Below are 25,597 nucleotides of genomic sequence, written 5' to 3'. Positions count from 1 at the left end.
ACCCCATTGGGGGGTGAATGGAATGTTTTAGTTCCATACCATTGTTTCATGGATCCTGAAACCCAGAGGTAAGTATCAGGTACTGAACGCAACATAATCCGTACCCATCAGAGATGTGAAGAGTTCAATGTAGAGGACGTTGAATTTTTACTCTGAGGATTTTCAATCTGTTTTTAAATTGGAGGAAGGCATCAGGATTATCCTCCACCCTGGTTGACAGAGTTAGTGCAGAGATCAGCTAAGCCAATGACAGTGATAAATTTGGGATTAGAAATAGCTCAGTAGGAGGGTCTGATCTATCTCAGGGCTTTTCCTTCGTCCAGTATAAACCGAACCCAATCTGTACGGGCAATGCCACACAGGGTGGTAATAAATAGCAGGACTAAGTGAATTTGAATCTCAGAAGATAAACTGTGCCATTACAAACTACTCTGTCGTGTTGCAAATCATTTTACTGCAAATGAACTCTGCATGAGTATCACACATAACCTCTCACACAGAGTAACTACATTTAAATGCTATCTTCCTGTACACAATCATATGCTCATACAGAGTTGCAGTCAATGTATACAGAATTTGGTGTCTATCTTTTAAAAATTAAAAGTTAAGGAAGCCAGGATATTGTTATAACTTAGCAGTTTTCTTCCTACTCATTTTGTATCATGGGTGATTGGTAAATATTTGTTGGGTGACTTTTCATATATCTGCAAACAAGAAAGTAGCCTTTATACAAGTCTATCTTTATTTGTAAAAAATAATATACAACTAGAGCTAATTTGATTTTTAAAATCAAAGTTCATTTAGTGATAACGTACATTTTATAATAAAATTGTAGTAAAATACTGACATTTGATAGTTTAAAGTATCATTCATGTAAAAATGTCGCATGTAAAATTTAATTAGAAAATTCGTAGTTCACAAAAGTACATATATTTTGTTGACAGCTCATGAGAACATTATCATAAATTTACTCAAGATACAGAACAAAATTCACAGTTAGGCTTGACATTTAGTACTATAAAATTTTACGCTGAATCCACTGGTATTTCTGTTAATAAGGTACACTGGGAATAATTGATTCAGACTACCAATGAACTGACATTTTATTGTATAACCAAGATCTATTGGTTTTACAATACGTCTAGTGATCAATTATTTCACCAATAATTTAAATGAGAAATCTAGTTTTAACACCACTGACATATACCCTTAGCAGGATAATTAAAATAAAAAGCACTAGCAGCTTTGATGCCCATTTTTATGAGTACATACAACACAAATCTGTACTTTAGAGTTAAAATTTGTACAAAAAGTCAAGCCCTGAAGTATGTTCCCCCAAGAGAAAATTTCGGATGTTAAAACTTTGTTAAAAAAGAGAGAGAGAGAGGTAGTGTGTGAAAGGATTTTTACTTAAAATGTTGAACCCCTGCACCACTTATAATATAAATGAAATTTAACCTACATGTTAACATTTTGCCATCCTAGACTCAAATTTCTACCTCACAGAAGGTTAAAGCTGGAATGCCATTTAACAAATAGTGGTATAGAAGTGGAAGAACTTGGGTGAATTCAACAAAAAAGTACATTGCATTACGTAATGTGCAGTTAATAGTTCAGTGGTAATCTGTTTAGTGGTAAAGTGAACAAAATACATTAAGTATTCTGAGTCAAGTGACCTTCCTTCAGCCCAAGACTTCTTCATATATCTTTACCATAGAGCGAAAATATCCTTCAAAACGGAGTCACTTAATTCTTCATTGTTTCTATAGCACGCAACTGTTACAAAGGTACCCATTCTAGCCCTATCATAAAATTAATAAATAACTCTGAGAGAAACAGCCATAAGCCACAGGGAACTTATGTGCTTCACACGATCCTGGGTCTCTATATACAGCATACTGCAGTGCTCGTGCACGTTGTACAGGGAAATCAGGTGAGGAATGGAAGCCAGCAGCCTTACCCTTCACTTGTTCTAAGTGGATGCATTGGAAAGTAATAAATAGCCTCTTAAAATTTATAGCAATAAACTCTACCTGTCCAAGGTGAATACTCTATATTTTTTCATAAAGTGTAGGCAGTGTTCCTAAAAATCCCTTTAAGGAAAAACCAAATTACCTCATGTAAAAAAGTGCACAAGTTTGTCCTGTGTGTAAAAATCTCTTAATTTGGGTGCATTTTTTAATCCAAAATGACTCCTACTACTCAAATATAATAGCAGAATATAAAAGCACACCAACAGAACACACACCAACAACACAAGCAATGATTTCCAATGAGATGGAGTGCGGGTGAGAGGAGATTAAGGGAGTCTCACGTATTACAAGCTGATGGAACTGCCTTTTGCAACATTAAGTTATATGCATATGGAATGAGTCTGTAAATGTGAAAGCTATAGGATGAACAAGCTTTGAACTTGAACAACTGTTACGGTTTCTTAATTCAGGAACATGGTTTCAATGCTTTATGACACAGGAAGCAACTCCCAAAAACAGGCAGTTGGTTTGATTTCTTAGATATTAGAGGGAAAAAAAGCATTTGAAAAAATTACTTGTAACAATTAGCAACAGAGGAACAACATTAAAAAATCAAAATATAGGGAACATAGGAGCTGAGGTCCCCAAGGTACCAAAGGACAGATCAGACTTCTTCACATTAGAATTTAAAAAAATACAGTTAAAGGAAAAGCTAACTGGGCTCTGCACAGCAGGTTAAATATGCAACCACTTCGAACGGAAATGATCTGGTCCTCTCATAGTTCTGAGAATGTGCTCTAACATCCAGTTCTCTAGAGACAAAATAGCAAAAGCCATAATTTCATTAGCAAAGGCCCCTTTTAGACTTAAACTCACCTCTGACAAACTGAAGTTTATATTAACAATTATCAAACTACTATTTTAATAACATTTTAAGCTTGCAATATTATTTTTCTCATGCCTACTCCAGGTCACTGGTTCAGAGGTATGTATGCTTTATTAACTAGCCAGATTTACAAGTCCCAATGGATCCTCACTCCAAAGACATTCAGACAAAGTTTCATAGTGTTATGATCGTTCCATCTTCTTCTAAGAGTTTCTGATCCGGAGCATGTGTTTCTGTATTTGTGCCACTCGCTACAGGTGCTAGGCTCACTTCATTTGAAGGAATAAAACCGTTCTGTCCAGACTCAAAACTGAGTTCTATTTGCGTTAATGATTCGAGGCTCTCGGTATTAGGAACAGCTTTAGGAATCTGCTGCGGCACTCCGTTATCTTCAATAATAATGTCATCTTCATCACTGTCTTCGTCCTCTGGCTCAAAGCTCGGTTCTACCTGCTGGGGATAGCCCAGGAGGCTGTTATCTGTGGACTGGCCAGAGCTGCCGGAAGTCCGACTGTTCCGAACAACATTATTCCTCTGGTTTGCCGGTCTCACTGTTATAATGAGGTTGCGGCTGTTGGCGATCATCATGTCTGTTACTTGATCAAGACTCTTCCCTGAAACTTCTATGCCGTTAACTTCTAAGACTTCATCATTAACAGCTAGTAGTCCTGTGCTTTGAGCCAGGCCTCCTGGGACAAGTCTGGATATAAAGATCCCTGGGACCTTCTCCAAGCCATGCGGTGTGACCCTGACGCTGGAGCCATCTCGGATGTAGAACCCTAAGGGCTTCTCAGTGCCGTATTTGTAAAGACGAACCCTACGATGCGTTTCTGGGAGAATATCCACGTCTATAATAGAAGACACAGGTCTGAAGTCTTGGGGCATACTAATGACTATATGTGGCTTTTTTCTATGGTTGTCAGGACGCAATACATTGGTTAAAACATTCTTCTTCTTTATTAGTGTATCTGTACCAAAGGCACTGTAGTCTGCTTCTTCTGTTTAAAAATAAAATAAAGTAATTATGGAAATGATGTAAAAACACCCATTTTATCTACAGTTGAATCTATACAGAAGAGGTAACTCACATGTATTTGGTACATAAACAATTTAAATATTAGCTTATTCTAATCAGATCAAAATGTAGCACAGTAATAAGACCTGCTGTACCAGAAGGAAACCACTAGGTGGCCCTCTCAAGCACACGTCATAAAATCCCAAATGTCGAATCTGATAAAGCTCAAGGACTACTTAACAACAGTTAAGAGGGGAAAATGAAATTCTGATAAGCTTACACACACATTTTTAAACATCATTTCAAATGAGTTACTTAAAACTATCTTTCCTTCATTTGTTAAGAAACTCCAGGTTGCCTATTTCTTGACACTTGATTCCCAAGGTGAATCAAAGGAACGACCTGCACCACAGGCTGGCGGGGCAGATAATGCAATTAAACGAAACAGACAGTATGCAGGAAATGATAACGTAAATTAGATGAATGTATATCTACAACTTAAGAATTTTGGTCTTCTGCGAATAAACATTCTCCCTCAGTTTTCCAGGGGAGTTCTTATTCTTCCATTTCCCCACTTCTGAAAGAGGCTGAAGTCTAAGATTTCACTTTTTTCTTCACTGTGTGAAAAACAAAGAAGTGCAGAGGGCCCTTTCTCAGCGGCGGCACCGCAGACAACCCGGAGTGGGAGGACTGGCCAACTGGAGCGCTCAGGCCTCCCGTAAAGGCACCGCGGGCCGTGCTCCAGGCAGTCTTCCTTCCACTATAGGAATCTGTGTGGCCAAATCCCATTTGCCACGGAGCCCTGTTTTTTAAGTAAAAATTTTCTCGTTTTTAAATGCTGACTCCTAATTAAATAACAACAAAAACCAGTTTGAGTCAAACAACAAGCGAGGGTTGCATACATGCTTCCAGCTAGCAATCTATAATCTCTGATGTAAACTAAGGAAAAACAGGGCACCTAAAACCAGATCCGCCTTCTGAAATCATACTGCTGAAGGAAAATACCTACAAACAAAACACCTCATTAGAGAATGAGGTAAAAAAAAAAAAAAAGAAATGAAATTAACATCAGGCACAAAACTTGAAATCATGTTTCAAAATAACAAAGGAGGAGAAACTAAGAAGTCAGAATCTTCAAGGATAAAAATATATTTCCTAAGAACAAAGGAGACAAAAGCCCCCTCCCTCAAAGAACTAGTTCAAAATCCTAGTCTCAGCTACTGCTCCAGAATAATAGTACTATGACCATACTGTGATTGTACAGGGTTCAGTTTATATTCTTTCCCTTGACTCTCACACTCTATTGATAAATATTATCATCTTTACTCTATAAAAACCAGGAAATTAAGGGTACAAAATAATGATTAAGAGTACAAAATACAGAGAAAAGACTGGACCTTAATTTTCTTACTAGGCCAATACCTTACACATTCACAGAATGAGTTTTTTTTTTTTTTTTTAAAGATTTTATTTTTATTTATTTGACAGAGAGAGACACAGCGAGAGAGGGAACACAGGCAGGGGGAGTGGGAGAGGGAGAAGCAGGCTTCCCACCGAGCAGGGAGCCCGATGCGGGGCTCGATCTCAGGACCCTGGGATCATGACCTGAGCCGAAGGCAGACGCTTAACGTCTGAGCCACCCAGGCGCCCCCACAGAATGAGTATTAAGTGTCAGGTGTGTGAGTATGGACAACCTTCTCTTCTCATGCTGCTTCAACATTCTGCACAAGCTAGTTGCAGAGAAACGTACAAGACTAGGGGTGCCTTAATTTTTGGCATTTTATCCCCTCTGGGGATAATTCTTTCTTCATTTATAAAGTATGTATACCCTGTTCTTACAGAGACAAATTTATAATTTGGCTTTGGAAATGAACTCACTGATACAAGAATCTTTTTGGCAACATTTGACCAAAAGCCTATCAACGATAGTCTTCTAGTGAATGTGTTTTCTCAGAAGTATGTATTTTCCTTTTAAAACAATCAATTAAGAAAACCCACATAAGATTTATAAGGAAAATTCCAGACCATACACACTTGAGAACAAAATTAAGTTGCCTACATGGGAAACCTGACCAAACAACAACAACAACAACAACCCCAAATCTGCATAATTTGGCATCGCATCCAGACTGTTTGAATGCTCTCTGCTAAATTCTCAAAAGCAGTATGCCCCGGCACAAAGGCACCTTTGTTCCCCCATCTAGCTAATCAGTTTCCAGCCACTGGGAAAAGAAATATTTTGGCAGAAAGCCAGGGTGCAGAGTGTTAAAGTGTAAAGGTGACTGTCCACAGGGAACTGGGAGTTCACTTTCTACCTGAGTCTGTGTGTCGAAGCCCTAAACTCAGAGTAAGATGAAAAGTTTGCAAACCTGGTTCACAGCAACCTCCCCAGCTGTAAAAACCCAGGCTTATGCAACAGTGCATGATATAGGCTTAGACAGCAATCCCTCCCTCATCCCAAGCCTGTCCCTCAGCCACAATCTCGGAGGACTGCAATCAACAAGGATCCACTCGGAACGCCTCTGAGGAGCCAAACTGCATGTCTCAATTCCTTACAAGCAGAAAGCTCCCGTGCTTTACTGAGAGAGGAGCCTCGCAGCCACTCCCTCTGGACCTCTTACTCTTTCAACAGTTAATTCCGAAAAGCCTGGTTTATCTCATTCCTTAACTCACACACACACAGTCGCAAGTCACAGATTCAGAGCAGGGGGTAAGGGTCCACTAGTGAGTGGCAGGCACAGACACATGAAGTAAAAGCCTACAGTGTTAAAGCAAATCTGGAGAAAAAAAAAAAAAAAGACAGCAAAAACCAAACCCTCATATAAACCCCATCATCATCCCTGTACAGTAACAGAACAGTAACAGTTCATGGTGGGGTCATCAAGAAAGTTCAACATTATGACCCATTCGAAGTTCAGTGAGAAGACAGGGAAGAACGAAGTAATTTTTGAAATTATCCTATTCAGGGCTGACAACGTTCTCCCCGAAGAGCTGTACGGTAAGTCCTCTTGGGTAGAGCAGGTCACCCCGCGATACAGAAAGGAACGCGCAGGGCTGTGTTCCAAGAAAACTTTATTTACAAAAACAGCCAGCAAGCCTTGTTTGCAAACCCCTGTTCTAATCCAAAATGGTTAAATGAACTAAACTGGCAACTTCAAAAAGGATTAAACATCACCTAAAGCAATATTCAAAGTATGCAAGTCCCTTCACTTCCTAATATAAGAAAAACCAACCACCAAACATTTCAGAAACACTGCAACTGGGCCAGGCCTTGTGTCCTGTGCTGCGGATTCGGTGAACAAGAGAGATAAGCGGGGTGCTTGCTTTCATGGTGCTTACAGTCTACAAGAGGAGATGGCAATTAACACTTGCAATCAAATTATTACAAAGGGGCCAAGGAGGCGTGGTGTAGAGACACCGCGCTGTGGGAGCCTAGCCGCTTGCCGGGTAAGGTTCTCCAGGGGAAGTGAGGTTTGTGCTGAGACTTGGAAAAGAAGCCAGTAGCTAATCAGGTAGAAGGGAGGGAAGAATGTTCCCGGCACAGGGTCCAACAAACACAGAGGGCAGGTTGGGGTAGATGAGGAAATCCACTGGGGAGAGAGGGAGGGGAGGGAGGAGGAGGAGCCAGGAGCCCAGTTAGAGGCAGCCAGGGATCACGCAGACAAACAGGGCCTGGAGGGTGGGGGTGCTAGGGATTATGGACTTCAGCCTAAGGGCAATGGGAAGAAAACTGAAGATTTGGGTTTTTCTATTAAGCTCACCCTGACTGTAAACTGGAGAGTGACCCTGAGGGAGACGATTGGGGGTTACTGAGGTCATTCTGGATGGTGCCTGGCCTGGAGAAAAGGCAGTGCTGATGGGGAAACAAATCCGAAAAATAATTAAAACTGTTGCAAGAGGCCTGGTGACTGACTGAACAACAGGTACGTGTCACAGGTGACACCCACGTTTCTGTCGTGAGCAACTGGTATCACATGCTGTTCTTCAAACTTCAACTGACAATTACGATGCATCTCTTAGAGCATTTCTATTATTATTATTATTTTTTAAGATTTTATTTGACAGACACAGAGTGAGAGAGGGAACACAAGCAGGTGGGGAGCTGGAGAGGGAGAAGCAGGCTTCCCGCGGAGCAGGGAGCCCGATGCGGGGCTCGATCCCAGGACCCTGGGATCATGACCTGAGCCGAAGGCAGACGCTTAACGACCGAGCCCCCCAGGCGCCCCTCTTAGAGTGTTTCTAAATCAAACCTGGATTCATTAAAAAGTAATCTTCAAGTCCACCTAGCAACTAATGTCCACTGCACAGTTCTAGGGACTGAGGTGCCTGCCGGGCGTCTGGGCCACAGGCCATGTCTGAAGTACAACAACGTGTAAAGCAAGCAAGGCCCTTCCAGGGTTTCCAACAAACTCTTTCTAATAAATCCAAGGTGTGAATGCGTTTGTCTGATGTCATACAGAAACAGACGGTAGGTAACACAACAAGAAGTTGTGGTGCGGGTATTCTCATCAGATCTGGTGAGGAGGCCATGCACCTCCACGGATCCCAGACTTGGCTGCCCCTCACGACTAGCTGGGAAGCCTCTAAACTCCAACAGGGGATGCGGTTGGCAAAAGATCTGGGAATCCTCTTTGTGAACCTAACTTTTCAGATAGCAGGGATTTTGTTTTCTTTGGTTTCTGCTTCCGTGATAACAGCCCTCGAGTATGGGGTTTTTCTTCTAACAATGAATTGTTGTTAAGACATAAAACCTTTCAAGATATGCAATGATACAATTTTTGAGTTCACACTATATAGTTTATACATTCAACTGTGAACTTTCACTTCAAAGAAACTTCTAGTAGATGTATCAGATTTTAAAAGACCACATGATTTCAAAATTGAAAATGATTTTAAAGTTTCGTTTTTTATTTTTTATTTATTTATTTATTTATTTATTTATTTATTTATTTATTTTTTAAAGATTTTATTTATTTGACAGAGAGAGACACAGCGAGAGAGGGAACACAAGCAGGGGGAGTGGGAGAGAGAGAAGCAGGCTTCCCGCAGAGCAGGGAGCCCGATGTGGGGCTCGATCCCAGGACCCTGGGATCATGACCTGAGCCGAAGGCAGACGCTTAACGACTGAGCCACCCAGGCGTCCCTAAAGTTTCGTTTTTTAAAATCACTTGGTACCATATAAGTTTAATTGCTGCCCTACTGATTCCTAAACTGGAATCAACAAGCCAAGAAAACAAAGTGTATTGTAATTAAGCAGTAAAATGTTACTATAATGTCATGCTTTATATTACTTTCCTGAATTTAATGTCCACTAAAGTTTACCTAAAATCAGCTTTCTGCTCAAGCATCAGTTGAGCTTTAAAAGAAGTATCACTGTGAATCACAGGGCACCACATAAGTCTGTTAAGAGAGACAATAAACAAGATAACTCATACTTACATAAGGTAATTCCAGGGCTGATAAAGGTGGGAGGGTCAAGGGGCTTTGGCTAGGATGGTCCAAAGAGACCCCTCTGAGGAAGTTATTTCCGTGTGATAAGATCTGAAGGATGAGGAGGGAGCTGGGGGGAGGATCGAGGAGAAAGACAGCAACACCCTTTCCAAGTTTGAGACAGAAAGCAAGCCAGCCTGGTAGGCTATGATGAGGGAGTGGGGGAATAGAGAAGGATGAGGTTGTGAAGTCCAAAGCAGGAAGGATTTTATTCTGGATTGGGGGGGGGGGGCATTGAACAGCAATGACTTGACCAGCTTACTTTTATGCTTTCCTTAAGTCATATTTGTATTACATTTATATTTTTATTTTTTTAAAAGATTTTAGGGCACCTAGATGGCTCAGTCGATTAAGCATCTGCCTTCCGCTCAGGTCATGATCCCAGTTTCTTGAGACAGCCCCATATTAGGCTCCGGGCAGGGAGCCTGCTTCTCCCTCTCCCAGCCTCGTGCTCTCTCTCTCTCATAAATAAATAAAATCTTAAAAAAAAGCAGGGGAAGGAGCAGAGGGAGAGGGAGAAGCAGACTCCCTGCTGAGCAGGGAGCGCAAAGTGGGCCTAGATCCCAGGACCCCGAGATCATGACCCAAGCTAAGGCAGACGCTCAACTGACCGAGCCACCCAGGCGCCTGTACGTTTATATATATATATATATATATATATTTTTTTTTTTTTTTTTAAAGATTTTTTTTTTTTTTTTTTATTTGACAGAGAGAGACATAGCGAGAGAGGGAACACAAGCAGGGGGAGTAGGAGAGGGAGAAGCAGGCTTCCCCGCAGTGCAGGGAGCCCGATGTGGGGCTCGATCCCAGGACCCTGGGATCACGACCTGAGCCGAAGGCAGACGCTTAACGACTGAGCCACCCAGGTGCCCCCGTTTATATATATTTTTAAAGAAAATATTTACTTATTTGAGTGGGTGCGCGCGCGCGCGCGCGCGCGCACACACACACACACACACACACACACACACACACACGCAAGTGGTGGGGGGAAAGGCAGAGGGAGAGGGAGAAGCAGGTTCCCCGCTGAGCAGGGAGCCCTTTGTGGGCTCGATCCCAAGGCCCTGAGATCATGACCTGAACTGAAGGCAGACGTTTAACCGACTGAGCCACCCAGGTGCCCCTACATTTGTATTTTTAAAAACAAAAATGTTCTGTTGAATGTACCGCCTATTTCTAAATAAAACTTTTTTTTTTAAGATAGGGGGAGGGGCAGGGGAGAGACAATCCTAAGCAGGCTCACCACGCCCTGTGGGGAGCTGACCCAGGGCTAGGGCCTGATCTCACAACCGTGAGGTCATGACCTGAACAAAAACCAAGAATTGGACACTTAACTGAGCCACCAGGCGCCCCTTTCTAAATCAAATTCTAAGGGCTGTTTACTATATTGGACATTTATTTCTAGGACATAGAAAACTTTTGTTCACATATAAACATATTCAAAAGCAAAAAACAGAACATAACCACCCTTAACAGATGTGAGGGTTAATCCCACCATCATGAAGTGTTACAAAGCCAGTAATAAATAAAATCATGTAGTGGTATAATCAACTTCTATCATATAACAAAAAAGATAATCCAACAACAGCAGTTTAAAAATAGTCACTCCACACTTGAATACACATTCCAAAGAGCAACAAAGTTTTTAATGAAAATTACAACTGCTAAGAAAGGCCTACTCATCAATAATTATGGATATTATTCTGCTTAAAGTGACAAGTTCCACATGAATGCTTTGTCTTCTCTCCTCTACCGATGTTCTTTTGTCTCCAACAGTCTGTACACAGCTTTCCAAGGGTCCATCCCTGGTCTTCATCCCTACGAGGCCTTACTTAGGTCTCCTCCAGAGAATTTCTCAATTATCACTTTTCCACAGACTTTCAATTTTCTCTGACTGGGCCTCTAGATTTTGATCCAAAGTTCCTGTCTACCATTTCTAATTTCCTAGGTGGCATGGTGAAAACTCACCAGCCAAATATCCTAAAACCAAACCCATTTTCTTTCCAAGCTAATGTCCCTCTTCCAAATTCTGCTTGTTTATGGCACTGTCCCAGCCATCAGACTCGAACCCAGAAAGCTGTTCTCTGTTGGAGTCCCTCTTCAACTCCCCGCCATCTAGAGGGGAGCACAGTGAGTCTCAAATATCAGATATGCCCTCTTTATCTAACACTGCCACTTTCGTCACCGGCCTCCTCCATTGGGGCAGCTTCCCAGCTGTCCCCTCACCGCTGGGTCCTGGCCCTCTCCTCTAAGACCACTGCTCACTCCAACTCATCCCCAACAGCCAAATTAATCTCCTTAGATTAACACTCTCATTGTACCACACCACTGTGACGTATCTATGAAATCCACCTCAGGGGTCTCTGGGAAAATCAATTTGTGTGTTTCTAAGTATTCTGTGAATAGTCAAGTGATATGGACATGTTACCCTTGGAGGTTTATTTTTGTTGGTGGACTTTAGTTCCTCCAAACCCAGAAAAGCAAAGCTATATAATCAGTGGAATTTCAAAGCCCTGGGAGTGGTCTAAGGTTTATCAACCGATTGGAAATAAAGTTTCACCTTCAAGGGTAATCCCTACCCATTCTCTCAAACTGCTTTCTGGGTTGGTTTATAAACATAGTTAAGGCTTTCATTATCCCACCAATACTGAGCTTGCTGCCGTCATGCTGGCTTTCTTAAACCTCTTCATTTACCAAAGACAAAGAAATAAATGGCCCACATCAGGCCCATGTGCAGACAGGCAACACGGAGGAGGCCACGAAGTTTAAAAAAAAAAAAAAAAGTTTTAAAACTCAAAATACGTTTGAAAATGCTTGCCATATAGGATGGTTATTTCAAATGTTCTTTTGCAAGACTAATATCAGTGTTTAAATTCCTCTACAATAATGACTTGATATCTAATTTTCCAGATAATTAACTAACTTTATTTCTGTGAAAAACATTCTAAATAAGTTAACTCTCCTTCAGGTAGTTATTAAGTAGTAAATATGGCACTTGAAAGTCACTTGCCACCAAAAAACGAGAATCTTTCTCTGATTCCAAAGTCACAGTCTTTCTGTCCTGTATTTCTGAATGGACAAAATTCTATTCAGCAAAGTGAGGATTCAATGCATATTCTTATCAATGAGGAAAATAAACTACTTTTATTTCTAAAACAATTTTTCCACATAGTAGTACTTACCCTTTTTTTGTATAAAAATCCTAAGCAGTGGATTGGCCGTTGAAACAGCTTTGTGATAATTATCATCATTATTTATAGGGAGTAAGTCTCCATGGATGTCTGCATAGCCTACTAAAACGTCAACATTGGGTATCTTATGAACATGTTGCAGTAATCCATAAAACTCCTCAAATTTTCCAGGTTTTGATCTTTCCAGGGAAAACCGACGAAATTCAGCTCCAAACTATAAATACAATGAACATATTAATTAAAAACAAAACAAAAGTAACAGGACCCAATCTGAAAATGCACTCCACAGGAAAATTAACAGGCATAGTACTTCCCTTAATAAAAAAGACAGTTGCAGTGACACAGTCTATTGTCAGAAATCTCATTATCGGAGATAAAACAGCGTAAGAGAGACACAGGAATGTGCCTTCTCACTGCTACCTCTCGGAAGGGCATTCCCTTCAAGAGATGCAGGCTCCACTCAGTCCCTGGGGTTCCCAGGCCTCACTGGGGACTGCCCTGCAGTGACTCAGCTCAAACCTGTCTGGAGCCCAGATCCTGACAGCAGTCCTCTCCCACCTCAGGCCATGGGGTAAAAAAGATGTGCCCAAGTCTTTATTTTGGCCATCAGCAAAAAGCACCTAAGTTTCTTCCCCCATAAAAGGAATTATGATTTCACAGGAAGTGGCAAGAATTAATAGCAACATATAAAAAAGCGACTTTGAGCTTCTTCGCATTAAGGCACACTACAAATGGGAGGTAGATCATATAAGAAATAGGTCTAGAGATGAGGAGCATCTTCCCTATGAATGCTGGAAAAAAGCTTTATTAATACATAAAATATACATCCTACAACCATCCAATTAATGCAAGAAGTGTCTGTGTGCTTGGCACAGTGCCTGAGCCCTACAGATGGAAAGGCTCAGGCCCACAGCAGGAGCTCACCCATGAGTGGGTAAAGAGGACAAAGACATCAGAGAGGTATTAAGGGACCACAGAAACACCTCTATCATGACCCATTCTGATTCCTCCTCTAGAATCACACCTCTGCTCTCCAAATGCCAGATTATTAAAGCGGCACTCAGGACTGGCTTCATCTGTTCCCTGATAAACAGGATCTATGACTTACTATGGCCCCAGCGTGGCATTTCCTCCAGGTGCAAACCTAGGTAAGGTTAATCAGCCTTCCTCACAAAGTGTCCCACCCACGTTTAGGAAATGCTACAAAACTATAATCACACTCTTAGGAATCACTGTGAGACCAGATATTAAAGACTCAGTTCAGTCCTCCAGTTGATTTTTTTTTAATTTTAAACAAATGTTTGCCAAATATGCTCAACCACTGAACTCGTTTTTCCTCTAAATATCTACTATTAACAAGAAATACTAATGTACTGGGCGCCTGGGTGGCTCAGTTGGTTAAGCGACTGCCTTCGGCTCAGGTCATGATCCTGGAGTCCCGGGATCGAGTCCCCGCATCAGGCTCCCTGCTCAGCAGGGAGTCTGCTTCTCCCTCTGACCCTCCTCCCTCTCATGCTCTCTGTCTCTCATTCTCTCTCTCGCAAATAAATAAAAAATTAAAAAAAAAAAAAGAAATACTAATGTATTTTAATGTAATACTAACACAGCCTTAAGCATCAAGCAGACAAAGTCCCCATCAGAATAATTTGAGCAGGTTACAAATGTGTCGTTTCTCTTCCCAAGGACCTATGGGATATCTGGAGTCACTGCATCTGTTACACGGCAGAAGTTCATCTGCCTTGCTGATACCCACACTACTCATCAGTATTAAATTTAAAATTCACTAAAACCACCTCTTCTAATCAATAAAAGAGTTTCCATTAACCCATTCCTGAAACATAAACAACAACACTTGTCAAGAATATAAGGTGATTCATACCTAAAACTCTCAAAAAAGTTTAGTCACACCTTCACGTTTCAAAGTAAATAAAAACTCGGCAACACCCTTCACATCAGAGCTAGTCTTATGATGTTATCAAAAGTCACAGCTTCTCCTCCACGTTCTTTATCCTGGTATCACAACCTAAAGCTCCCAGTGCTCGGATTCCCGCCAGGGTTTTACCACTTCTCCAGGTACGTCAATGAGAGTACCATCTAACACTGGAACATTTTAGGGCTCCAACGTGACTGCTAAAGCTTTTGGGTGAAAATCCTTTGCTCAACATGTTTTTCTCTTCCTTAAATGTTATGATAAAAACAATGAAAAACTGTGTGGCTTCACAGAAGATGTGCCCTTTGCAAATGTTAGCAGAAAACAAAACCAAACGAGAAACTGTTATGCTTCTCGCAGAAAAACAATAGGATTAAGAGAACGTTTTACTACACATGAAGAAAAATACTAAGAGACAAAATTAAGACCCAGTCAACAACTATTCACTACGTGAACCATTTCTAACTCTTATGAAGGCCAGTCTAGTTGTCTTGGGCACCCAGGATGTGTCCGTTCTCCCAGGATCTGCTGGGACAACGGATACCCTTCTCCCGGCACTGTTGGTACATTCAAGAAACCGCAAAGTTAATTTTACTCCTGTTTGCCCATGAATAATAATTAGAAAATGTACAGTCCAAAGACTGTTCCAAGGTTATTAAAGGATACCACCTTCATTATTAAGAACTTTCCCAGCTCTGCTCAGATAATACAGCTGACACTGTTTTCTATGCAGAAGAAAAAGAGATCCTGAAATGTGGATCTGCACATCACCTGGTTGTGGTTACAACCTCTTGACCATCAGTTTTGTAAAAAGCTGTGGTATTTCCAAGGCAGCTGACAAAGGGAAATATCGTTTGAAACATCTGTCCAAATACTTTTAAATGATAAAGATGACAAGTGTTTTGTTTAATCCACTAAAAATAAATGTGTCAACAATATCTATTTAAAACACAAGGTGTCACAGGCACACAAAAAACAGTACCTAATACTGTGTCTATTCACCAACATCGGGAACAGAGGAACCACACTTCATTCAGTGCAGGTTCTCAGAATGCCTTGATTCTATTTACAAGTGCAGCATGGCAGCTCAAATATATAACATGCAGTACAGATACACCTGTGGGGAAGATTCACAGGTCAGCTGACAGAAGAGAAGGGGCAGAAAGCCTGAAGTTCCAGTCCTAGAGTGCTCCAGGTTTCTAGTCCAGGAGATAAATTACTGTTTGATTGTATTTATCAGTGCACCTAGAATCTCTACTCATGTTTTCCTGTGATGAAGAATTAAAGACTTGCTACCAAGATTAGGACCACAAACTGCATTTTAAGATTATGCAATATCCTAAGTGTTCTTCTTTTCTTAACCTCAACCCCCACAGATGCAAACTAGATTTATGACAGAAATGCCTGAGAAAGTTCAACCACTGGGCACAGAACCACTACCGCGGCTATACTGCTCGAGGGAAAACCCGGTATATTCGCAGTCATCTTAACCCTTAGCTCAAGCACATCTCTTCCATTTGCTCTGGCAGTTCCATGGACGACACAGGGAAGAGCACATTCCTTAAACTGCTATAATTACATTTCTATTCTTATTAAAACAGAACGGTTTCTGTGGAACTACCTACCCCCTACCCTGATACAGAAATCACAAACCATTTAAATGATGCTCAAAATGAATGTAGATATTCCTGAGGCGAAGACCTTAGTTACAGCAGCTTACAGAACTTTGCTTATCAACTCTAGATAATAAAGCCATTCCACCCACAGGCTCCAGGGAGCTCTCCTTACTCTATCTACTTCACTCAAAACCACTCCCTACTCCCTGATTTTGGATTTGCCGTAAGTAGTCTTATATTCAATGATGTTTCATCATTTTTGAAGTTGATAAGCTCGTACTGTTCTCCCATTCTTGCATGTGTTTTGGTTTTCTTAACTATGTTAAGTGTTCTCAAAAACAGTTCTATTCTATAGTGTCTAGAAGTTATTCTGTAAAAAGGCTTCCAGGTTTTGTCATAAAAGCAGAGCCTGGCGACCCCTTTCTGATCCCTCCATTTTCCAGAGAATCAAATTAGATCATCTAAACTCCTTTGGCTCTTCAACTCATGAAATGCTTGCTGAAAATGTTGCTGTGGCTGCCGATCACCTTCAAATTCCACTCAAAGCCCCCTTCCGAAAGCATTCTTTACCTAATCCCTATAGACTACCCTGCTCAGGGAGCCTTGCAATTTAGGAATTCAGCGGATACGGACAGAATTATCAGCAGCCTGGCATACCGTCGGTGAAGAAGGAAAACACTTGATGTGAAAAGGTAGCACGATGGAATGAAAAGAGCATCCAGCCTCAAACTGTAAAGGGCTACTCAAACGAAAGGTGATAGTGTTAATTTTATAGATTAAACGCATACCAAAGTTAGTGCCGAAGAAATCCCTAGCAGGAAGCAAAGCTAACTTTAAAAGGGCTCTTTAGGGCACTGGCCTCTCCCTTTCACCACTCGATGCACCCTTGAACCACAGAAAGGGGTAACATTTTGTGACCACGCGTCTTCCAAACACCTTTTACTCATAGACCAGGAGCTAGAATTTCCCCCAAAGCTTTCGTACCCCACTGCGCTCAGACGCCTCCCATCCCTGAACAGGAATGAGATTCAAGGAGAGAAAGTGCTCCACTGGTCTTCCCACCTGGGCCAGGAACACACACAAGGCCCCTCCTTCGCCCCCTTCTCGGCCAGTTTACTATCCACCACCTCCTGCCTCCAAATCCCACCGCCGAACCCCCCCGCGTTGCAGACAGCCGGGCAGCCCCCGAGGCCGCCCCGGCCAGCCCCCCGGCCTCCCCCAGGCCCGGCCCCCATCAGCCGGCCGCTCCGCCCAGCCCCGGCCCCGCGCACCTTGCTCTTCACCTCCATGGTGCCCAGGCAGCCGCTGCCCGCCCCGTGCCGGTGGCTGCGGTTCATGCTGAGGCCGGGCCCCGCAGCGGCCTCCTCCGGCCGGGCCGCCCCTCGGGAGCGCAGGGAGCGAGTGCGCGGCCGGCGGGGTGGGGACGCGGCTGCGGCCCGGACGCCTCCTCACAGGCACCTGCAGAGGGGCTCGGCCGGGGCTCGGGGTTCCGCGCAGAGCTCCGCTCCGCTGGCTCTTCACGCGGCGGGACCGAGGGTCGGACTGGCTGCGCGGCGGGCGGGGACGCGACTCCCTCCCTCCGGGCCTCAGCGGCGGCCGCGACGGCGGAGGAGGAGGAGGGGGCGGAGCAGAGGCGACAGGCGCCGCAATCTCGCTCTCGGCCGCCTCCCCCGCAAGCCCGCGCGCGCGCACCCGAGCCGGGCGGGAGCCGCGGCGCGCGCGCGCGCTCACCTGCAGCCTCCGCCGAAGCCTCAGCGGCTCGCGCTCCGCCCCACCCAATGGGAAGCGCGCACCTGCGCCAGCGTCGCCAACCAATCGATACACGCTTCGTGAAGCGCGTGGGCGGATCGCCTTCTCTAAAATCCCGCCCACCGCCGTGCGATTGGCTCCCCGCTGCGAGGGAGGGGCGGGATCACCTGAAGCCTTGGGCCCCCTCCCTGGATCTAGCAGGAGAGCTGGAAAGCGCATGCGCGGGCTCTGGTGTTTCCGTCTTGGGAAGGCCGGCCGGAAGCGCGAGCGCACCTGGAGAGGAGCTGGGGCGCGTGCCTTTTGCGCAAGCGCAGGCACGCGCCTGACGGCCCGTCTCGGCGAGAACGCGCCCGGCTGGGGATGGATCGCGCTGTCCGGCTGGTCGTAGAAGTGCGGTGGATGTGTTCGGTTCCCGGCGCCCCCCACCCCACGTTCACGTTGGGGTGCTGCAGCGTGCAGCAACGCCCCTCCACCACCCAGTTGGGTCGTTTAGGCGTCCGGCTGCGACTCTGTTTGCAAAATAAAAGTTTTCCCGCCTCTGCAACAGTTACTAGGGGAGAACATCAGGGCTCTTCAGGCTTGGTTTTGTCCGTAGAGATTTTTCTGCAATCCGTCGGGTCCTGGGAGGTCGAGAGGGCGCCGCGAGTGGGGAGGGAAAGTGAGCTGAGGCCCAGGATGGCTCCCCTCAGGTCCGGCTTCCCTGAGGACTTCTAGGTCGGCCCGCCCGGGCTTTCTTTTTTCTTTGCTTATTTTGTATTTATTTTTAACCTCTGAAGTCTTCCTCTCCCTCCTCCAGCCATTTCTTGGCTGATTGCTGTTTCCACCAACGGCAGCCTCTGGATAACGTTCTTTTCTCCCAGTTTAGTGATAGAGTTGTGTCCTTATGGAGACTGAACCCTTTGCTCTAAATGCCCCAGAGTCAAGTTTCTCCTAACGGGGACGCTGTTTAGCATTGGCCATGCCGGGGGGTGGGGGTGGGGGGGGGTGGGGGGTGGGGAGGAGACCCTCAAGTCCCCCCAGCCACCTAGAAGGGCCCACTTGAGCCCTCCGCTGAGCCGACCTGGGCTTGAGGGGGCTGGGGGATGTCTGAGATGGCCAGGAGGAATTGGTTAGGGCGCTTCATTCCACCTGAATCCTCAGAGCCTGCCTTCCCCTCATCTGCCTACCTCAAATCCCTCCTGACGCCTTGTACATCCTTCCCAGCACTTGTGTGACAAGTGTCAGTTTTGTCATTTTTTTGGAGTCATCTGCCCTCCACCCTAGAATGAAAGCACTGAGGAGGCAGGAACTGCAACAACTCACTTCTGAGCAGGGAGCGTGGTACCTGACTCCTAGCAGGTACTCAGATCCGGCTTTGCTCAGTGCTGGTGCTGAGGGAGTTCATGCTAACTTTGCCCCACCTGGGCTCAGAGGTGAGAAGTCCATCTTTCCCCCCGGGGGGGGGTTCAGTTCACTAAGTGTTTGTGGGGGAGTTTAAGGTTTTTCTGGCCATTTTGGGTGGAAGTACAGATGGAAAGGACTCCATCCCAAGGTGAATAAGGCTGTGGCCTCTACCCCCTGTTCAAAAGCGCCTGCTAAATGACTCAAGCTGTGCTGGACATGAAGTGTGGTGTTGTGATGGGGCAGCTCCACAGTTTGGTCTCAAGACCCCTTAAGGCCCTTAAAAATTATGGAGGGCCCCCAAGTATTTCGTTTATGTGTTATGTCTTTTAATATTCAGTGTATGAGAATTAAAACTGAGAATGTTTAAACGCAAGAACACACAAGCACACATGCCAGGAGTCATCAGGGTGACTTCATCACATGCCATGTCCCTTCTGGAAAACAGCACTGGATACCTGTGAGACAATGAGGGTGAGAAGAACAAGTGACATGTCAATATTGTGAAAATGGTTTTAGCTTCGAGAATCCCCTCAAAAGGTCTCAGGGACACCCAGGGCCCCCACTTGAAGAACCGCTGAGTAGAAAACATGTCACAGCCTTTAGGAATCTTTATTCTCAGCTGTGACCCTCCACTCCCCAACTGCCAGGGCCATGCCCTGGAAGCCGGGGCCCCAGTTCAGTGGGAGCAAGTATGGTGTGGTTGAGCTTTATTACTGTTATCCATACTGATTTATCAGGCCCTTTTCAAGAGGAAGTTCATGGATGCCAACGCACCTGCGTGGGCCCTGCATTCCTAGAGGTATTGTCATGTCCTCTCTCCCCTCCTCCGGGTGTGGTATCCCTCTTGGACTTTCCTTTCTAGAAGGGAGGGCCAGGCCGGAGCTTCCTGGATCTCCTGAGTGGAATTTGCCCTGAGCCCTGCGTCACAGGTGCGCTTGAGCTGTGTAAGGAAGGAATGTGGAAAATAGTTTGAATTTGATAAAGGCGTTGTGGGGGAGGGGAACCTTTTCATTCCGAGAACTGTTGTGGCCTCAAGTTTGTTGGAAGGGCCTGAATCTCAGCTGTACTTGAGAAGCACGAAGCCCAGAGCCACAGCAGAGGAGGGTTTATATTTCTGTTTCTTTAGTTCCCAGACTGAACCCTAATCTCATTTCTCTCCGTCATCCCTCCCCACCCCCAAATCCTCAAGCCAAAGCTGATCAAGGCCTTAGTGTGGAATGAAAAGCTAGTCCTATGCCCAGGAGAATTAGTCCCCAGTGAGTTAGTGAGATAAGTAAGGTGAGTATGACACGGATACTCGATAAATTATAGGTTCTCAAAATCATTAGCTGGGAATGGGCTACCACTGATTATCACCCCCACACACTGTCAGCTTCTTCCAGCCTGTTTCCACCCTCCGAAAAAGCCAGTGAGGGTTACCTCTGTGCTGCATCCCCCTTTTCAAGACTTCTGTCTTCAAGTTCTACAACTTAACACGACTGTTATGTTCATTTGGAATCTATCTTGTGAGGTGGAAAGGGACTGTAATTTTCCACGATTAGTTTCATTGATTCATGTCTTATACAATAATACCTCTTTCTTTCCTTCCCCCTCGAACTTGTGGAAAAAAAAAAAAAGAGGTGCCAAGAAGTCATATCTACTGGTGGCGAGATTTTATTCAAGATGTTTCTCTTGCCAGCAATTTTTCTCCTTGATTGCTCAAGTTCCAGTTTTGATGGAGCTGGTTAATAATTCTTTGAGAAGGAGTTGAAGTGTATATTTATGAATCTCAGACTACTCACCAAAGTATTTTAAGCAGAGGTGGAATTAAGTCACATGACCGGTTTTCTGGTTAATATCTTATAACACTTTGGTACTTTGTGTGGGGGTGGGGTGGGAGTGCTCAAAGCTCAGAAACTAATGAATTATCTCCTGTAGCCTTTAAGAAGCTAGATGCCCTTTTAGGTAACTGCCCACCTTCGTGGGGGGGCAGTATGTGCCAGGCACGGTGCAGGAGCCCTACCCTGGAGAAGTTTGCCCTCTGACCTCTTCCCTCTCTAGGACTCGATTTCTCCATCTGTGAATGCAGGAGCCAGATGAGCTCATCTCCACAACCCCTTCCAGCTCTTAACATTCTATGGTTCCCCAGGGATAATGGAGATCGATCATTATTTCAACATTACCAGGGATGAACTAGAATGAAAAGGGTAATCTTTCCATCAGGCTCAACAGACGGGCTGCAGTCATCAGCTAAAATATTCCAGTTCCTAAGAGGTGTTGATGAAGATGATGATAATTCACATTTATGAGGGTCCTACCTGGTTCCACGCACCATGCCGAGTGCTTTCCCGTGGATTAGCTTACTTACTTTTAAGTGACATGAAAGAGTCTTATGTTTGAAAACACTCAGATCTTAATTTTTTTGAAGTGATAGATGTTAACTTGAGCCCTTGCTCTGCTCCTCACTGGGTGGGTGACCTTGACCTTGTTCGTTTAACCACTCAGAGCCTCAGATTCCTCTTCTATGAGATGAGACAGAAGTGGCCACCTCATCACATTGTTGCAGGGGTCAGATGAGAAACAGTGCATGAAGCCGCTCTGCCAACCATCAAGTGCAATATGCATACTAGTGGTTATTATTTAGCAAGTAGTACTGCCTACCAAAGCCTTTGGCGGAATTTCAAGAAATCCCTTGAAATAAAACAGAAATGTGTAATAAACCAATCTTCTTGTCTTCACACAGGGTGGCCTTGTAATGGACATCTCCTAGCTGAGATGCAGCCCAGAGTAGTTAATGAACGTGACTCTCAGGTGCCTACATGCAAATCCTGCCTCTGCTATTTCCTAGCTGCGTGACCTCAGGTAAGCTCTTAACCTGAGCTTCCATTTCATCATCTGTAAAATGAGGATAGTAAGAGAGTTGATCGTCTTCATTCTTGTACAAAGCATTTAGGAAAGGGCCCAGCACAGAGTCAGGACTTTGTAAATGTTACCTATTATTGTCATGATTGATAATTATTTTTATTACCTACTGCCATAACAGAATTTGTTAATGTAGTATTTAAAGGCTCGACTATGTCTTTAACACTGTTTTTAGCATGGAGATAAAGGATAAAAAGTGAAGACTGGATTTCTACCATCTAGCATTTCACAGTTCACATCTAGATTGGTTTGGCAAATATCCTTGAGCCCCTACCATGGATCACGCAAGGAAACAGAAATCTGAATACAGTAGAGTTCTTGCTTCCAAGGAACCCATGTCCAGCTGAGAAGTCAGAGCCAGGGAGAGAGGTCTTCAGGAAGTGGTGGCCACTGTAGTTAAGGGTGGTGGTGGGTTGTTGGAGTTAACCATCCAGAGATCCCATTTGACTCTACCACCAACCACCTGTGGAACCCATCTTAATCTCTCTCAAGACCACTTACTTTGGGAGTAAACTGAAGATGTAATAATATCTATCCTCATTGAATTAATAAATATTTATTGTCTATTATGTGCCAGGTGCTATTCTAGATGGTACACATACAGTAGTAAAGAAAGCATGACAACATCCCTGCCCTCCTGGAGCTGACATTCCACAGGGTAGAGACTGAATACACAAACTAATCAAAATGTATAGTTTGTTAGTGATACGAGTCATGGAATAAAATAAAGCAGGGAGGGGAGATGGGGAGGCCTGGGAGGGTAGAACAAGGTATGGAAGGAGAAAGAAAATTCAACATAGGGTGGCAGGGGTGGCCTCTCAGGGAAGCTGGAGGTGAGAAAGTGATCCTCCTGCATCTCTGTGTGTTGGGGGGGGGGGGCCTGAAGGGGGAAGGCTTCCTTCCAGGCAGGGGCTCAGCATGAGTGTGAGGATTAAAGGCGATAAAGCTCACTCTGTGCCTGGCACACGGCAAGTACTCAGAAGACACCAGCTGCTATTTTGAGCCATTACTCAGTGCTGAGGCCAGGGTATGAAAGGGGAGGGGGTGGGAACAGAAAAGAGAGAATGACTAAGTCAGCCTGGGGGGGCAGTCTGGAGTGTTTCACAGTGAAGTGACTCTGGTTAGCGCTAGGGCAGAAGAATGAGTAGGAGTTTGCTAGAGGCATGGCAGGGTGTGTGTGTGGGGGGGGAGGCATTCCAGGGAAAGGGAGCTTTGCAGCAGAGGTGTGGGGGCGGGGAAAGAACATGGTGTGTTCCCTAAGCCATCACGTGGGGCGTGGGGGTGCCGGGTGGGGGGCTCTCTCTGGAGGTGGGGGCTGGAGAAGTAAGTGGAAACCAGAGGAGCAGGGCCTCAGATGCCTTCGTGAGGAGTTTATGCTTTCCCCAGTTGGTGCTGGGAGACTCCTCGGATGTTTACAACTGGGCCATGAAAGGATCAGATTTGTATTTTCATAAGCTCTGCGGAGGAGGGGAGCACTGGGGACAGCAAATTAATGAGTGTTGCGGGGAAGGGTGTAATTAAAAGGCAAAATGAATGGTATGGCTCATGGGACACAGGGAGGAGGCAAGACATCCATCCATCCTTCATTCCCTCATTCAGTTCATGTTTAGTGAGGTCCAGCTCTGTGCCCGGCACAGGCGAGACGCTGGGGTTGCACTGGGGACCAAGACCACCTCTCTCCACGAGGCAGACAGATGATAAGTGAACCCAGCTTGGGAAGGGGCAGGGAAGTGTCCCAAACACAGTTGTTGATGGCCTAGGCGGGTAAGGGAAGGGAGTGAGAGGCTGGCTGGGGCCTGCACAGGACTCCTGTTCCAGGCCAGGGCTCACCTCCCACCTGGGTGGCTGTGGGAGAACGCCGGCTTTGTAGTGGCAGGTCTGGCTGGACATTTTTATGTGCCACTTCCTGATTTTTAAATGTTGGCAATTGATCAGAGTGTGGTGACTGAGTATAAGTGGAGTGTGTGTGTGTGAGAGAGAGAGAGAGAGTGTGTGTGTGTCTGTGTGCGTTCTACTCAGGATGGGTTGTAGGAAAAGCGCTGAGGACGTGATATTTAAGTATTATAAGGTATTGGTGGTGGGGAGAGAGAAGAGCTTGTGCCAAGGATCCAGGCAGGGAAAAACGCAGTGTGTTTGGGGAATTAAAGGAAAGCCCGTGCCTGGAACTTCGAGACTGAAGGAGAATGTTTCCAGAAGAGGCTGAGTGCGAGAGGTGGGCAGGGCCAGGCCATGCTGGCTCTTTGCAGGCCGGGGTGTGGGGTTTGGTTTTTATTCCAAGTTCACTGAAAAGCTGTCTCTGAGTCATCAGAGACAACTTTAAGGTCTGTGGCATCATTCAGATTCTGGATTTAGAAGAGGGAGGAAAGGAAGAGCAGTTCTAGGGAGGAATATGGCAAGACCAGAGTGGTTCTCAAAGTATGCAAGCATCTTTGGGTAGAGGATGAGCAAGCTGAAGGAATACAAGGCAGGCAGCACAGTGGGATGAAGTCCGAGGCCCTGGAAAACCTGGGGAAGTGACATTCGAATAGGAGGTTGGTGTCATGGTATGGAAATCACTGAACCAAGACCCTTGGTCTCTTCTGGATTTCATCTCATGGGCCAGAGTGCCCCAAATGTGCCTGAGGTTAAGAATCATTTTGGGTGCTCATTAAAAATGCAGATTCCAAAGCTCCCCTTCTACAAGCCCATTTCTGGAGGTCTGGAACCGGGCCAGGGAACCTGTAATTTTAACCATCATCTGTGGGATTCTCACCCTCAGGTGGGTTTGGGAAATGCTGATGGAGGCACTGGGTGTCATGGGTGTCTCTGACCTGGGAGTCAGGAGCTGGTATTTTCAGACAGACGTGAGGAGAGACAGACAGCAGGCAGGGAGACCAGTGAAGAGGCCCTTGCATTTGTCAGGATGCAAGACTGTGAAGGTCTGGACTCGGGTCATGAAGGGGGTTGTCCTCAGTTTCCTAGGGCCGCTGTAATAAAGTGCCACCAACCAGGGGGCTTAAACTGACGGAAATCTGTCCTCTCACGATCCTGGAGGCCAGAAGTCCGAAATCAAGGTGTCACCAGGGTTGGTTCCTTCTGGAAGCTGTGACGGAGAAGGTTCCAGGCCTCTCTCCTTAGCTTCTGGGGGTTGCTGGCCATCATGGGCGTTCCTTGCACGTGGACACGTCAGTCTGGCATCACATGGCATTTTCTCTATTTTAACCTTCAAGTTAGATGCTGCCTGAAGGTTGAGGAGATAAAGAGGGAAAAGACCACAAGATTTGTTGAAAAGCTGTTTGCCTGGGGCGCCTGGGTGGCTCGGTCGTTAAGCGTCTGCCTTCGGCTCAGGTCATGATCCCAGGGTCCTGGGATCGAGCCCCGCATCGGGCTCCCTGCTCAGCGGGAAGCCTGCTTCCTACTCCCCCTGCTTGTGTTCCCTCTCTCGCTATGTCTCTCTCTGTCAAATAAATAAATAAAATCTTTA

The 25,597-nt window shown here is 45.0% G+C and overlaps 1 protein-coding gene across 1 annotated transcript; it reads right to left on the bottom strand.

Moving 5' to 3' along the window:
• Positions 1 to 877: 877 nt before the first annotated feature.
• On the bottom strand, positions 878 to 17,906 carry PARD6B (par-6 family cell polarity regulator beta). Its single transcript, XM_036064676.2, has 3 exons — positions 17,373 to 17,906; positions 12,547 to 12,769; positions 878 to 3,857 (listed from the first exon to the last, which is right to left on the bottom strand). The coding sequence occupies exons 1-3, from the start codon at positions 17,436 to 17,438 to the stop codon at positions 3,034 to 3,036; spliced, it is 1,113 nt and encodes a 370-aa protein (XP_035920569.2). The 5' UTR covers positions 17,439 to 17,906; the 3' UTR covers positions 878 to 3,033.
• Positions 17,907 to 25,597: the final 7,691 nt, after the last annotated feature.

The sequence above is a fragment of the Halichoerus grypus genome, chromosome 10 (genome assembly GCF_964656455.1).
Source record: "Halichoerus grypus chromosome 10, mHalGry1.hap1.1, whole genome shotgun sequence".
Lineage (NCBI taxonomy): Eukaryota > Metazoa > Chordata > Mammalia > Carnivora > Phocidae > Halichoerus > Halichoerus grypus.
Note: the sequence above shows the minus strand (reverse complement) of the source record. Positions and strands in the feature narration are given on the sequence as shown.

Coding starts and splice junctions, on each gene's coding strand:
- PARD6B (XM_036064676.2), bottom strand. CDS start 17,438: ATGAACCGCAGCCACCGGCACGGGGCGGGCAGCGGCTGCCTGGGCACC. Junction 12,770..17,372: donor CCATGGAGGTGAAGAGCAAG/GTGCGCGGGGCC, acceptor TTGTATTTATAG/TTTGGAGCTGAATTTCGTCG. Junction 3,858..12,546: donor GATTTTTATACAAAAAAAGG/GTAAGTACTACT, acceptor ATTTTTAAACAG/AAGAAGCAGACTACAGTGCC.